General features: G+C 40.6%; 1 protein-coding gene across 1 annotated transcript; it reads left to right on the top strand.

The window, feature by feature from the left end:
• The first annotated feature begins 5248 nt into the window (after positions 1-5248).
• On the top strand, positions 5249-15110 carry LOC104029939 (fructose-1,6-bisphosphatase 1). The gene is made up of 7 exons (XM_075726451.1): positions 5249-5418; positions 7957-8119; positions 9862-9954; positions 10982-11125; positions 12370-12507; positions 13800-13919; positions 14919-15110. Exons 1-7 carry the CDS (start codon positions 5249-5251, stop codon positions 15108-15110), a joined length of 1020 nt encoding a protein of 339 aa, XP_075582566.1.
• The last annotated feature ends 450 nt before the right edge of the window (positions 15111-15560 follow it).

Genomic DNA, 15560 nt, shown 5'->3' with positions numbered 1-15560 from the left:
TGAGTTAAATGCTTCCTTTCCCATTTTCTTTCACTCTTTCTCAAACGGTATGAATTCCCAAAGTCATCAGCCAGCTTTTCATTCTAACACAAATTTCCTCTGTGTCCCAGGGTAAAGTTTTTTCTTCAATTTTCTTTACTTGTCTACCTGCATCACAAGGCAATTATACTGATGAGCTAATGCTTATTCAGAACTTAGAAGCTGTGGCAAACTATGCAAACTATGGATAAAATTAATTTTTAAGATGTAATAGTTATCAATCATCTTAAATGATTTTATTTCCTGTGCTTTTGGCAGGGAAAAGAATCTGTATGGTAAAGAATAGCAGGAAATAACCATCTAAACAGTCACTCAGGCTCATTTGTTGGCCATATTTTTCAGAGGCTAACACAAAAAGACTCTTTTGCGGATACTATGCTGCATTTCTGCATTATGCTCTGTAGTATGTATCACACTAACAGAAGGGTTTCAGGTCAAACCTGCCAGTAAAGATGGCAAAGCCAACCACTCTTTCTTGTGCACCTTTATGGAAGAAAATACGTTTAATTGTGCTGATAAACATTTGAGATTATCTAGAAATTGTGAATTGAATAATGTAAAGTTAAAAATACCGGAGCTGTAAAAATGCCTTAGACCTTCCACAGCTAAACCCCTGTGACACTGTCTGTGTAACTCATCCCAAACAACAGGCTCTGAAAAACCTGAACGGATTGTACTTTGAAATACAGCAATATATCTAGGCATTTGAGCCACAACTAAATCTGCAAGGATGTTGATGAGAGATCTGTCCCAGCAATCTAACCTAGGATCAGGCTGTGAGAACAGAGTTTGACCTTGTATACTAAATGTTCTTCCTGTGGCAGTCTTGAATTTTTCAGGCTCCCAGTTTAAATGTAAAAAAGCAATCTTTTTTCCATTTGGTTGTTACATTGACAAATTGTATAATGTAATCATGGCATTATGTCACTCAGCATTGACAGAAATTATTTATTTCTGCAAAATGAACAGTTAAAAATTATAACTACAATTTGATTACCTTCTTAGCTTAGTATTGAGTGCACTAAAATCTCTACATGTTTTTAGCAGTTTTCTTTTTTTTTTTAAATTTTGTTGACAAAGACTTGGAATGATTACTTAAGAAAATTTTAATTTATACATTTTACAAGATGAGAAGTGATAGCAAATGTAGCATTCAGGTAGCATATTCTTTGCTCTGCTTGCCTGGTAGAATCTTGTGGGTAAGTAACAAACACAGAGATTTAAAAATTGCAGTTCAATATTTGTATTTCAGAGGCATGTAGACTTCCTTTCCAGGATCTACTGTCTGAACGTTAGGTGCTTTGTCACCCTACAGAAAACTGCAAAGGTATTCTCAGAAGAGCAGTCTCACACTGAAATGGTGGCAATGTTCGTACTCCCACAAGAGGGCAGTAGGCAAGCACGGTACAGGAAAATCCCTCCGCACTGGATTTTAACTAGTATCTACCTTATAGTGCAGTTCTGCTTATTAATTGCAGGGAATTCAGTACAACTTGTCAGAGTAATTTAATGCATCATATAAAATGAATCTCATTTTACAGCTACTATACTAAGAAATTATTTTTTTTAGCCAATTTGTACTCATAATTACATATGTTTAAACATAAATTTATGCCTTCTGGTATCTTTCACCTGTGTCTCAAGATGCAAAGTGCTTTGCTATCACAGTCATAAATAAATATTCTGGGATGTTGTCCCAGCATAGGAAATTCACGTAGGTGAAATGAAGCACTTTCTGAAGCAAAGACAAAAAAAGTTTTGTTGTCTAGCTAGAAATCAGCCTGCTGATTTCCCACATGGTACTCTTCCCTGCCTGAAGCTCTGCGCGTGCTACTGCAGTTCCTCCTGATCCATCTCCTGCAGCAGCCAGGACCAGCCTCAGCCATCACCTTCACACTTCTCCAGCCCTAAACATCATGGCATAGCAAGGCAGGGAGCACCTGCACTGGTGGAGTGATGTCACCTTGTGAGTGATCTCAGTGTGACTTGCTGGATATTGCCCTCCGTCCACCCAGCCAGCACGAAACCTCTGCAGCTGTGAGACTTTTGCACAAACAAAACTTTTTCTCAGCAAAAGTAGGATCTAAAGGTGCCTTTTCCACATGGACACTCTTACTCTGGGGAAAAAAAGGCCTTTGTGAAGGGGCTTCACTCCCCTTGTCTTTTTAGCTGTCATTTCAACCTACAAGAGGCAACCTTCACAATAAAATACCCGGGGATTTCTCATCAGCATGTGTCTTATTTTCAAAATAATTACACAATTGGAATTTTATGTGCTGGGAGAAAAGTTTTTTTCAAAGAAGTTACGTGGTTTTGGATGTTTATGGTTCCAAAACAGCTGAGAACCGTGTCTGGTTGAACGTCATGTGTTCACAAACAAGACCGTGTTTTCTTCTATATAGAAGTGAGCTGTTTCAGTGTTGTTTAATCAACCAGCACTGACCCTTCTTATCAAATGCCAGAAATTCATTTTCAATAAATGTTTAACTACCAATTTCTAAAGGGAAAAGTTCACAACATGTGTAACCTCCTTTTAATCTTACACTAATTTTACAGTTACCACACAGCACGTTGGTTGCTGTAGGGCTGCATATTTGTTTTAGAAGGTTAAAATTTTTCATCTGTATTCTAAGCATCTTTTGACACTTGTGTTATCTCCTTTTTCATTTTGCTTCTGACATCTTTCTGTACTGTCCTAAGATATGTGAAAACAGTGACAAAGAGGAAAAAAATTAAGCCCGTAGTATAACAGTGACTAAGCTAGTGACCTTTTCTCTTAACAAATGCATGTTTGAGAATTGATCAGAATAATCTCAGGATATACCTATGCTGCAGTCTCTGGCTAGTACAGACAGACTTAGCTAGATAGCTTGGCTAGAGAGCCAGTTGTCCCAGCAGGGAACTCTCTGCAGGCTGCAGATGCTGCCCGAAAATTTGGGTAAGTATCAGGCAGTTTATGGCGCTAAGCTTTACATTCTCACAACTTGTCTACTTTTGACCATTAGATCTTAATTATTTAATGTCATGTCAACTTGCTACGCTATAGCAGAATCCCTGAAACGACCAATTTATGCACATATTCTAAGGCCAGCGGTGTGGAAATGGGTTAATCTGTAGTATACTGAGTTGCCTTGACTGCAGAAGATTATGAACATGCTATACATGCTAAAAATAATTATGCTACTTCCCCACAGTGGAAAATGAAGATCTGGATGGACCAGTGTGAAACCAGCATCCTTTCAAATGATTGCTGTTTTAGTTCACAGCTTGCTTGTTTCTACCTAGCTTCCTTGGTAGGAATGGAAGAGTAAAACTCTTGTCCCACTCACCTCACCAACTCCAAAAGGGCATGGGTTTCAGCTCAGCACTTGAGGAGAGTATGCATAGCCCTGTGAGTAAGGTGAAAGAGGTTAGTTCTCCTCAGGCATGGATACCAAAACATTAGGTTGTGGCCATTTTGAACTGATCTTGGCTATTTTACACTGAAGTACAGCTCTTCCTGCAGGTTACTGATGTTTTTCTTAGGGTCTTCATAGTTAAGGTAAATTGTCCCAGATCAGCAGCTCTGGAGTTTGTTACCATAACTCATATATTCCCAGGCTGTTCTAGCCTACCTGCTTCTACCCAGTTTAAGGTCAGTTATCCAAAATTTTATGGGAACTTTGCTATTAATTGTTCTCAACTACTCAGACTGAAGTAGCTGCTATAGGTGGTTGTAAAGCATTGTTTACCCCTATAGAAAGAGCTAATTTCAATGTTTTGTAAATTTTCCAAAATCCACCTGCCACTCCAAGAACATTTTTATGGTGCTGGGCTGGTAACCACTTGCCAAAGACTGAAATATCACATTCAGAAGACCGTTATAGCTACTTATATCTAATATCTTCGGGATTGTCTGTAATTCTGGGCATGGCTAAATTAGGCCAAATTTGTGTGCACTTGCAAGAGAAGATGTTTATGCATAACTTTGAAGTATGTAATGTATAGATATGCAATGTGCTTTGCATGAAGAAAGAACATATATATGCAAAGAGGTGCGCATTTTAAGAGATTTTGCCCTGCATTTGACACCACCTGGAATTATTGTAGTCTGTGGTTTCAATTTTGGTATTTGAGACTGTGCTTACCCAACTCATGGATGTATTCTACTGAAAAGAAATCAAAATTTCTTGGCTTTATCTCCTTAGATAATACAAACATAAAATGATGGATAGTTCAACAAATCCACAGTGTACGGAGTAAATCATCCATATCCACATTTGTATTTATCAAATTATTTTGTGAAAGGGTGTATCTAGGGTCAGGTGTTGGTGAACTTGGTTTCACTTACTTGTGCCTGGATTTTTCCCATCAAACATTAGCAGCAAAACATATTACTTGATTTTGCTGTACTGTCAGGAAGGCTGCAGTCAAAAGCAGTGAGATTTGGGAGGGTCTACGTTCCTAGGTGTGTTTTGCAGCAGTATTTGTATGAGGTGCATTAATTTCTAGCTTTTGGAGTGGGACTTGAGCTACATCTTGGTATTGAACAGGTTTGGAGAGTTAACAAATAAAAATCTCATTGGGTCCAGTTGCCAGTGGCAGCTTACCTGCAGCTTTTGTACCGTTCCATGGTGCCAGATGCATTGGCGCATGTGGGGTTAGCGTGATCTCTTTAAACAGAAGAAGTTAATACTTGATGGAATTAGTTACTAAATGTGTGTTTTTCCTGTACCGCTGGGTCAGGGTAAGAGCGTTCCTGTGAAGCAGGACTTACTAACCTTGCTCTGTAGGTTGTGTGCAGTTCACCATAACCCGCATGCCAGCCTTGGAGTTTTGCAATCAAGCGGTGAAACGAAGCGGGCTTCTGAATTTTTCGGGCATGCTTTCAGGAGTGTGAGCGTTGAAGTGCGAGCACTGCAAACGCTAAGAGCTACCACGACCCTCACCCGCACGCATATATGCAATGCACGGGAATGAGACGTGCTTTGGTACGAAAAAAAAAAAAAGGGTGCTTGCGGGGTTTTTCCCCCTGTGGTTATTTTAGGGGGGGTCGGGGAGAGGGGAAGGGAGGTGGGGCATGTCTCCTCATCCTCATCTCCATCCCTGCATTCCTCCGGACCGCCTCCCCCCGCCCCCCCGGCCACGCCCATGCCACGCCCATGCCACGCCCCACCGGGGCTAGTGGCGGCGGCAACAGCCGCGGCCCCACTCTCCCGCCACCGCCACCATGACGGACCGCTCCGCCTTCGACACCAATGTCATCACCATGACCCGCTTCGTGATGGAGGAAGGCAGGCGGGCGAAAGGCACCGGGGAGTTCACGCAGCTCCTCAACTCCCTCTGCACGGCCATCAAAGCCATCTCCACCGCTGTCCGTAAAGCGGGCATCGCCAACCTGTAAGTCCTGGGATGGCGGGATCCTGCCACCCCCCCGGGCTGGGGGTGGTGGGGATGGGGATGTGGGGGGTGTCACCTGAAAGGCGTGTGAGTGGTGTTGCGTCCACCCCCCCGCCTCACATAGAGCTGTGAGTAACAACTTTAGCATCTTGGATTCTTGATTTTCTCAAGGGAAATGTATCCTGTGACTTTTTAATAATACGAGGCACGTGGTCGTTGGCACACGTCTGCTGCTGATACACCTTCATGCAAGCCCCCAGCAGGTTTGGGTGCTTTGAACCAGAAGACCGAATGAACAGACTGAAAGACAAAGCCTGACAAAATACGCCTGAATTACTGCTCATTGTAGTCAGTAGCTTAACCATTAACCAAAGCACCATTTTATGCTATGAGGCATTTAATCAAATTCAGTGGGGTTTTTTTCATATTGCATCATGGCAACTTGAATTTCTCTGTGAAACTTTGGATGTCTAAGGCTTTTAAAAAGAGCATTCGTTAGGAGCAGTAGTGTCTGTAGGCGGTCAGTCAGAGGGGAGTTGCTCTGGGGATGCATCAGAAGGAAATTAGTGCTCTTGAAATCTTAAATAACTGAAACCGGTTGTATGTAACTAATCCCCCTAAGTATTTTACATATTGTTGATAAGCCAAATTGTATGCTGCTCAGGGCTTTAGACATGGGCTGCTTCATTACTTAATGGAAAATGTAGTAGAGAGAAAAAGAATTTGTCTCTGCAAACCATTTAGTGGAAAATATAATAAGCATAAGGCCTCTGGCAATACAGAGTACCGTTTATTACAAAATGTATCAGAGAGCTGAAAAATTTGGTGACTGAAGTTAGTAAAATAGAAGCAACTGCAAAAGAGAATAAAAATCCTCCATGTTATGTAGATTTGAACTAATTTTCTCTGTCTTGACTTCAGACTGTATATAAAACTGTGATAGTTTTTTAATCACTATGTGCTAGCCCTTTCACGTGCCTCCTGTGTCTATCAGTAAAGACCGAGGTTTCCCATCTGTGACCTGTTTTGTAACAGTCTCAGGTCCCATTCCTTATGCATCCTAAATGTGCGTCTGTCAACAGCTGCCCACAGGTTCGATACCTGTGCTGATAGCCTTGCCTTATGATCCCCTACGGTGCATTTGACTCTCCACCAGTGCTGGGGTAACCAGCTTCAGACTTGTGAGCCTCCTTGAGCATCTCCCGCTGTGGGACTGTGTTTTATAGCCGGTGGGGGGGAATGTGAACAAGTAGGGATCGCTGGTGCCCGTTTCTTTGGATCATCTCCAGGCTCAGCTGTGTGCTCCATGCTGCCTGGCAGTGGAGATGCAGAACAGCCGGGGAAGCCACCGTCCCTTCCCAGCTGCAGGCTCCGCGCAGGGCACCCTGCTGTCCCCTCCCAGGGCTCCCCAACAGACGAGGTGTGAGAGCTGCAGCTGCTGGCTGTACAGAGTTTTTGCTATGAGGATGAGGACTTGTGCTTCCGCTTGCAAGTGTGGTGTTAAAAGTACATTGCTTTCTAAAAGCACTTCTGCGCTTGCAGAAAAACATTCAAGCCACTGTAGCAGAGAGAGAGAGAGACAGAAAAACAGATAATTAAGCCAGGTCTTTTTCTTTGTCTCATGCATTAAACTGAAGAAAGGCACTGTATTCAAAGTAGTGTGTTCAGCGTTATTACAAAAACCTGAAATACCAGTATTCAGCCTAATCAATGGGTCGCAGCTGAAGTACGTAAGAGTCATCTGAACATGTGCAGAGCTGGCTATTGTTTTTCTCTTCTCAGAGCTAAAGTTCCTCTCTCTCTGTTTTGCATGCTTTTGAAATCGCCTATCACAAGGTCTCCTGGTACTTCCTGATGCCAGACGTTTTGATTCTGATTAGCTGGCAGGGTTTTATTTGTGTTTCATATTTGTATTTCTCAGTTTTATTCCCAAGGAAATGTTTGCTACTTAAAATCAAAACTGAAAAACCCTGAACCAGAAAAATGTTGATTTATCTGTGAGCAAAGTGTTTCTACTGCAATTTGTACATTGTATTGCTAACCAGGAGCAAATTAAACAGGAAGTTATAGCATAACTACTGTTGTCAGATTCATTGTTACTTTTTAAGTGTAAGTTTTCTAATGAAGTCCTAGCTTTTAGGGTATGCAGCTATAATATCAGAGCCTAGGATTCAGGGGCAGCGTTTAAGTCTTAAAGTTAAGAGCTCATTAAATAACACAGTTACTTAATTCAGCCTTCGCAGCCTGCTCTGGCTATGTCTGCCTATAGTTTAGGGACTATTGAAAGGTGATTCCTTGTTTTGTGCTCCTCACGTTCAGTGTCTTCTGTATTTGCCACCACGGCTAATGTTAGCAGGTCTCAGCAAGAATCCACTGTACAGTAAATAAAGAAAAACAGGGTTATAGAACTGAGATATCATCTAAAAGTGCTGTTTATTTTACAAGATGTTTTACAAATACAAGATTGCCAGAAACAGGGCACTTTAGAAGACACAGTGCCCTGTTCTCACGAAATGGTCTCTCTTGTCATTGCTCTAGCTATGGAATTGCTGGCTCTACCAATGTGACAGGAGATCAAGTAAAGAAGTTGGACATCCTTTCCAATGACCTGGTGATTAACATGCTCAAGTCATCCTTCAGTACATGCGTTATCGTGTCAGAAGAAAACAAAGATGCTGTGATAGTGGAAACTGAAAAAAGGGTTAGTAGCTTTAAAGGTTCTCTCCCTGCTTGATGTCAAATCAGCCTTTACAGGTGTTTTGCTTCAGATGTGAGAAACTGAAACTGGGCTAAAAATTTCAGAAAGCATGTACTTTTCTATATTGGCAAAAGGGGGGTGGGGGTGGAGAGAGTGTCATTCAACATCTGTCCTTTCTGTTATTTCTGCTCTTGAGACTGATGTTTGTTGTTTTTCTTTTTTCCTCTGTTGTTCCTCCCCACCTTCTTTTTTTTTCCCCACCTTTTCCTAATTGTGGAGGAAACTTATTTCTTGTTTATCTCATCTGATCTCTGGAACTATGCTCTGAGTCAGTCAAGCCCCTTTGTAAAGTAGCTTTGTCAGTAGGACGCTGAGGAGCTGTTGTGTGCAGGTCAGATCTCAAGTTCTTTAATTCAGGCAAATTCTCCTTGAAGCCCATGAAAGACTTAGTAACAGTGAAACAAAAATAATTTTTACTTATTTATTATTTACTATTATTTATATTCACAAGTCTGTATGCACTTGTTGAGTGATAGTTCCTTTTTCCTAGCTAATATTTTGGTGTGATCATGTAAAAATGTGAGTAAAAATTTAGTGAAAACAAACAACTAAAACATAATTTGAAAAGTATAACAACATTTGCTTTGTGAAAGCAGTTCCCTCTTTCTCTCCCTGTTGAGAAATCTTCAAAATTGATTTTATAGGCATTGGATGAACAAAGATTGCTTTAGATCTGAACAAATATGATTTTAGATCCTCAAAGATCACTGAAGGAGGCTCGGTGTTAATGATTTTCTAAACTAAATGTGAGCTAATATGGTGTTTTTACCAGAATTCCTACCTGCAGGGTAGAGCATTGCTGGACTTAAGTAAGTTTCTGTCATGCAGGGTGAAATCAAACGAAAAGCGAATACACATTTACTGTTGTTATACACAATTATTAAAATGACTGTGGATAAAATAAGGGGAAAACAAGCTATTTAAAAGGCACGGTTGATTCAGCTATTTCCCCTGTACTGGCAATTTCCTGTACCTACAGAATCGTTAATACAGCAACAGGCAGCGACCGTTCTTTTTGTGGGGGGGTAGGGAAACCCCCAAAACCAGGATAAGACCAAAGACTGGCTAAGGTAATTTCTGATCATCTGTCCATTCAGAGCACAGAGTCTCATTAAGGAGTTTGAAGTGGAACATGCAGTGAAGTGCAATGTATAGTTTATGAATATCAGGTGTTAAAGGCCTTTTTAATCTCTCTAATTTTAGCTCTGCATGAAAAAGGCTGATCTTTTTCATTTGTCTTCTTCCTTATAATTCAGAAAGCTGTTTTGTTAGAGATGAGAAAGTGTAGCCTAAATGGTAGATATTACAGGATGTCTATCAAAATGGATCAGCATTAATTAAATAGATGAAGCTAAACTAATCATGAAGAAGCATTCTCTTTTTTTTATATATATATTAAAGTTTGTGTAGGGAAACTTCACCTTTCCTGTCTCACCATCTATTACTTACTTTAAAGATTTTGCAGCTTCTGCTGTGGCACAAATCACACAGTTGTAATCAAGAATGAAATCTGGGCCAAATAATTTCTAACATTTTAATTCTGTTCCTTCATAATCTATAAAAGCCTTTTAGTTTACGTTGCTTTGAAAGTCTCTGAGAAAATTTACCTACTGAAGTATTTTTATTTGGGGAAAGTGGGTAAATACTGTCACTAGTCTAGTTGTTTCCTCTTTTGTATTTTCTAGGGTAAATACATAGTCTGCGTAGACCCTCTAGATGGCTCGTCAAACATTGACTGTCTTGTTTCCATTGGGACCATCTTTGGCATCTATAGAAAGGTAAAATGCTTTCATGTAGGATAGGAGAAATTATTATTGTGCACCTTTTGATGAAATATAATTGCATGTGAAGACTTAATAAAATCTAACTAAACCTTTTTGTGAAAGAGACTTTCAGGACCAGCTTTAAGTTAAATCTGCTATTTCATGGACACTTGTATAAAACATGCGTGAGGGATTTCCATTACTCTCTTAGAGGATGACGAACCTGTATGTACATGGCAGCTTGGCTGATATTTAATTAGCCATCTAAAGGAATTACCCCTTACAAACAAATCAGGTCTTAGATTTCATGAATATTTGTGTTGAGACAAAATAAATGTGACATGGTTGTCACCTACTTGGGGAATGTGCTTTCAGGTTTTCTTATTCTCTGTACTAATAGTCCTGTTAGCCTGAGGACAGGCTTCAAACACACACCAGGGCTGAAACATGGCATGTGCATTTGAAGTGTCTAATTCACTCTGAAAGGCAGAAACTTTGTCTGAAGGAGCTTGAAATACCGGAATTACTTACATGTCACGAGATGGGGGAAAAAATAAGTCAGATAAAACACACCCAACTGTCCCTCTTTTGTATGTTGTCATACATCCCAAAGTAACTATTTTCAACTTCATTTTTGTATGAAGCAAATGAAAATGAAAAAAGTCCCAAGTACTTTTGATCAGCTGTGAACTCTGTGAGTCATGTTTCATTGCTTGCTTTTCAACAGTGCCTTGGAGTTTTCCTCCGAGCTGTGTTCGTCATCACCTACAAGGAGGTGCATAGCTCTCTATTATCTCCTTAATCCTTTCCTGCTTCCTGCATTCCAACTAGGCTTATACAAGAGCATTTCTGGATCAATGTGTTTGTCTCCTCCATATAATTTGTATTAGTGCATCCAGTAAGAATCTTAGTTGTGGATCATGGAAGCATTTGTGCCATCTCATCATGGATGTGGAGTAGAAGACAGTCCCTATTCCAGAGGTCCAGTTGTGTACCAGCTGTAGAAATGAAGTAAAGTTGAGTATGGTCCTTCTTATTCTAGGTGTCCCCTGATGAACCTTCTGGGAAAGATGCTTTACAACCTGGGCATAATCTTGTCGCCGCTGGTTATGCTCTCTATGGGAGTGCCACAATGCTGGTACTGGCCACTTCTGCTGGAGGCGTCAACTGTTTCATGTTGGATCCGGTAAGAATGTCTTCTGTTTCTTTGTTTCTTTATTAGGGGTAATTAGGTACTGTCTATAAGAACTGCTTGTCCCCCAAAAACTCACACAAAGGAACGATTTTCAAGCTAATGTGGAGAAATGAAGTACACTTAATAACCCATCAGCAATAATGTCAAAAGATTTTTGCATTCTGCTTGCCCGCTGCAGCAGTGCTATGTGTGATTCAACAATGGGAAGACAGCTGAGTCAGTGAAGCAAATACACAGCGTGTGCCAAATCATGTGATATTTAAAATGAGCTGTTTTCTGCCATGCAGAATGCCCTTTAAGACTTGTTTGTCTTTTCCTTAGAGCTAGGACCTTAATAAACCAGAGAAGCAGAAATATTTAACCTTCTTCTGTGTTTTCAGATCCCACCATGATGTGTAAAAGAGTAAGTGACGTGTGTGGGTGCATTTGACGTTCTAGCATGCATTGACCAAATGAGTTTTAACATAGAAGTCATATTGATCATAGCAGAAAGTACTTTGCTTTAGTGACACATTTTTTTGTAACCAGTTAGTCAGGCTGTGCCACCTGCCAGTGTTAAATTTTTTGAACCGGCAGTGGTCAAGCAGCAGGAAATATGACTTGGTGCTCTCTGTTAAGTAACAGCTTAAGTAGCTGCACGTATTTTTGTCTATATTCAGATAGCAGACTTACCTTTGAGCATGCGTGCATGTTATTTTGTTTAATTTTAGCACTAACTTGGAAATTTACTTTAGTGAAAACTAAACAGACCAGCCATTGGTTACAGAGATTGGGTCTCTTGACTTCAGTCTTCCAGTTAGCCCAAGCTAAGATGAACTGGAATTTATTAGTATCTACAGCTATTTGAAGATACTTATGCATTGCTACAACCAGCACTCTCAGTTTCCAGACTCCTCAGAGCTGTACTTTTATTGTAAGTCTAGCAAAAGAGTGGAGGGCTAAATAAATTTAAAGGTGACAGCATTTTTTGGCATAGGAAAGTGATAAAGAGCTGGAAATGGTAGTATGAAGAAGCTTGCATGAAACTAGGATTCATGCTCTGTCTGTGTTTTGTGGATAAACAAAACACTTTGCATCTAGAATGCAAATACCACTTTTTTGCAGGTACTGATTATTAAAGAATGTGGTAGCTGTAGTAAATTTTTCCTAAATTGTGTGTATGATTGTTTTTTGCCTTGGTTTGTAAATAAAAAAGGAATTTACATTAACAAATTGTTTTTCCTTCTTATTGTTAGGCAATTGGAGAATTCATTTTGGTGGACAGGGATGTGAAAATCAAAAAGAAGGGAAATATCTACAGTCTCAATGAAGGCTATGCTAAATACTTCGATCCTGCAGTCACAGAGTATCTCAAAAAGAAGAAATTCCCTGAGGTAAAAGATCCTGTTTCAGAGAAACTTTCTGATGACAAGCAACACTTGTAATTTCCAACTTTATGATCAGTCACTGTCTCATGCACTGTTCAGAGCTTGTTTTCCTTTCTTGTTTATTTAAAATGTATCTTTGTGTAGGACTGATAATTAGACCAGCAGTTGATGTGACCAGATATTTCACCATCCTTCAGCACTGCACTGCACCTCTTTCATATGTTTTTTTTTCTTTCTTTGTTTTTTCTTTTTTCTTTTTAACATTCCTTCCTGGCTGGGGGTCTGAGTAACAGGGCTGGGGGCAAAAGTGGTCATTTGGTAGTCAAGTAGAGAGGAAGTCTCATCTGGTGATGAAGAAATTTGATCCATGTGTGTTAGATTGCTGCTTCCTCGCTGCAGCACCCAAGTAGACAGAGAGCCGAGTGGGGATGGCAGTGGGTCATTGCTCAGTGGTAACACAAGCTGAGTCCTAAGGGGGCCGCTCACTTGAAAAGCTAGCGTAGTTTCAGGGCCCGCTTTGTGGTCGTGCAGTTTCCTGGTGTCAGGAGGCCTGAAGCCCTGAGGAGTGCCTGTAAAAATCATGTCTGTTCTCAAGTCTTACACCTGTCAGCACTGGAGTCATTACGTTGACAATGTAAACTCATTACGTCGACAAAAGTTAAATAACAATCTACTATTGTGAGGTGTTCATGCCCCTTCTTGACTTCCTGATCATGCTTTGAACAAAGACTGGTGTTTTCATCTGGCACCGTGCCAGGCTTAAGGTGTTGTTTATTTAGATATTAAAATGTACTCTCTGGAGTATAGTAAGGAAATAATGTCAGTAGTCAATTATTAAATTTTTCATACCAAAAAAAGTTGTAGAAGTTGGCAAAAATGAGTATAAGAAGTAGGAAAGATCACTTCTTCTGCTCGTTGATATTTTCTTCTGCTATAAAAGAAAAAAAACCTCAACATCAATTCCCAGCACTTGATCTTTTTGCTACTAGAAAGGCAGTATTTTCCAAGGGTTAGAGCACTGATGGAAAGCTGGGATGCATTTTCTATTGTTGGCACTAGCACTCATCTATCCTGAAATCTTCTGTCAGTCCTTTTTGTTGGGTTTTCCCAATTAGAAAATGAGGACGAAAATGAAGTTTTCTCCAAAACTACTTTGAATATAATCAATGAATCCAATGTGGAGGAGTTAGATGTTCAGAACACTAAGAGAGGGAGGCGGGGGGGGGGGGGGGGGGAGCGTGGGGGAAGATTACCCTGATGTGCTCAAAAGTTACATTTATTTAACTGTCTTTCTGTAGGATGGCAGTTCACCATATGGTGGGAGGTACATAGGATCTATGGTGGCTGATGTGCATCGCACACTGGTGTATGGAGGAATCTTTCTGTATCCTGCTAACTCCAAAAGTCCCAAAGGAAAGGTAAACCTGAATAAATCCAATTAGAGAAAATGTTACATTATGTAGATATTTGACTATCACAGATCAGTATTTTGATTGCAGAACATGTTTTTTTATAACTTGGTAGCTTGCATCTCTGGTGTGTGGGTATGGCCATCCCTTGCACACGGTCACGAGTGACAGCAGCCTGTGGTCAGACACCTATCTTAGGGCTCCTGCTAACCTGTTTCAACTGTACCGACTTCTCTTTATCCCCAAACATCTTCAGATTATAGAACGTACCAGGGGTTGTGCTGTTCAAACAGTCTTCTCTGTGCCATCTCAGCCCAAACCATGCTGGCCCCAGTCAAGCGAAACATTACAAAGCAAGCAACCCACATTACCCTGAGATTCCTATTACAAGCTAGTATGTAAGAAGCCTAAACGTAGCGCACCCCTTACGAGAAGCTCTGCCAAAGAGAAAACCACTTGTATCTTGTGCTTGGTAACACTGCCTCGTCTGGAGGAGCCATGCCTGGCTGCCTCTGCCAGTACGACAGTCACTTGGGGAAGGTCACAGGCTTGCAGGCTGAAAAGGGGACTGTTTATTCAGCAAAGACCTTTCATCTGTTTTGTAACTGTCCGTAAATTATTGCTTCAGGTTGCAGATAGGATGCAGTTATTCATTAGAGAGGCCTAACAGCACACCCAGGGCCCATGTTTTTCTTTCTGTTCACACGGGCCTGTGTGGTCTGCTGCCTTGTTAAAGGTTGTGGCTTACATACGAGCTTTATCTCTGTGTAAAGAGCACAATACAAACATGAGCTATGGACAAAGCACTCAAATTGGGCAAATCCACTATTCATTGTGTTTTGTTTAAAGGGAAAATCCACACAATTTCATTCTTGAGTCAAAGTTTATATAAAATATGGAGTATGTGGAGTGTTGATTGGTTTTAAATCAAACACCAAATATAATTACATTTCATGATTCTCAGCACTGCCTGGGCTGACCATTGCCATTTCGATTTTTGTCTTCTAGCTGAGACTGCTCTACGAATGCAATCCTATGGCTTTTGTTATTGAGAAGGCTGGGGGAGTAGCAACAACCGGGCATCAAGCAATACTAGATATAGTGCCTGAGGATATCCACCAAAGAGTGCCTATTGTCTTGGGATCTCCTGATGATGTGAAGGAGTACCTTGAGATAGTCAAGAAGCATTCAGCTAAGTAAAGAAAGCTTGCTGCAGTCACTGTACAGATGGGAAGAAATGCCTTGCAGCTGAACCAAAGACCACACTGCAGTCTGCAAGACTGAACTGTCTGACCTCTGTAGCAAGAGAGCAAATGAGCCATATTTTCATAAGATTTTTTTAAAAGTGAAATCTTGTGCAATTGCATTGTGCAATGAAAGGCATTAAAAGATCACCTTTCTCTTAGCGAAAAGAAGCATTAAAAGTAAAAGCAAGGGAAAAATGTGTTTGCTTTTTCATTTATCATTTGTGATTACACAAAAGCCACTGTGTTACAAGGAACTACTGTGTTGCATTCAGTAACTAGGGGAAGACTCAGCTTTCTCAGACAAGCTACAGACTATCACCAGAATGTCTGACTGTCCCATTCTAAAAATCTTAGGGGAAAGACTCAGCAGCCTCTTACAGTGCGTGGCCTTTCCTAGACCAGT

Source organism: Pelecanus crispus, chromosome Z (assembly GCF_030463565.1).
Source record: "Pelecanus crispus isolate bPelCri1 chromosome Z, bPelCri1.pri, whole genome shotgun sequence".
NCBI lineage: Eukaryota > Metazoa > Chordata > Aves > Pelecaniformes > Pelecanidae > Pelecanus > Pelecanus crispus.
This window is presented reverse-complemented; position numbering and strand designations above follow the sequence as displayed.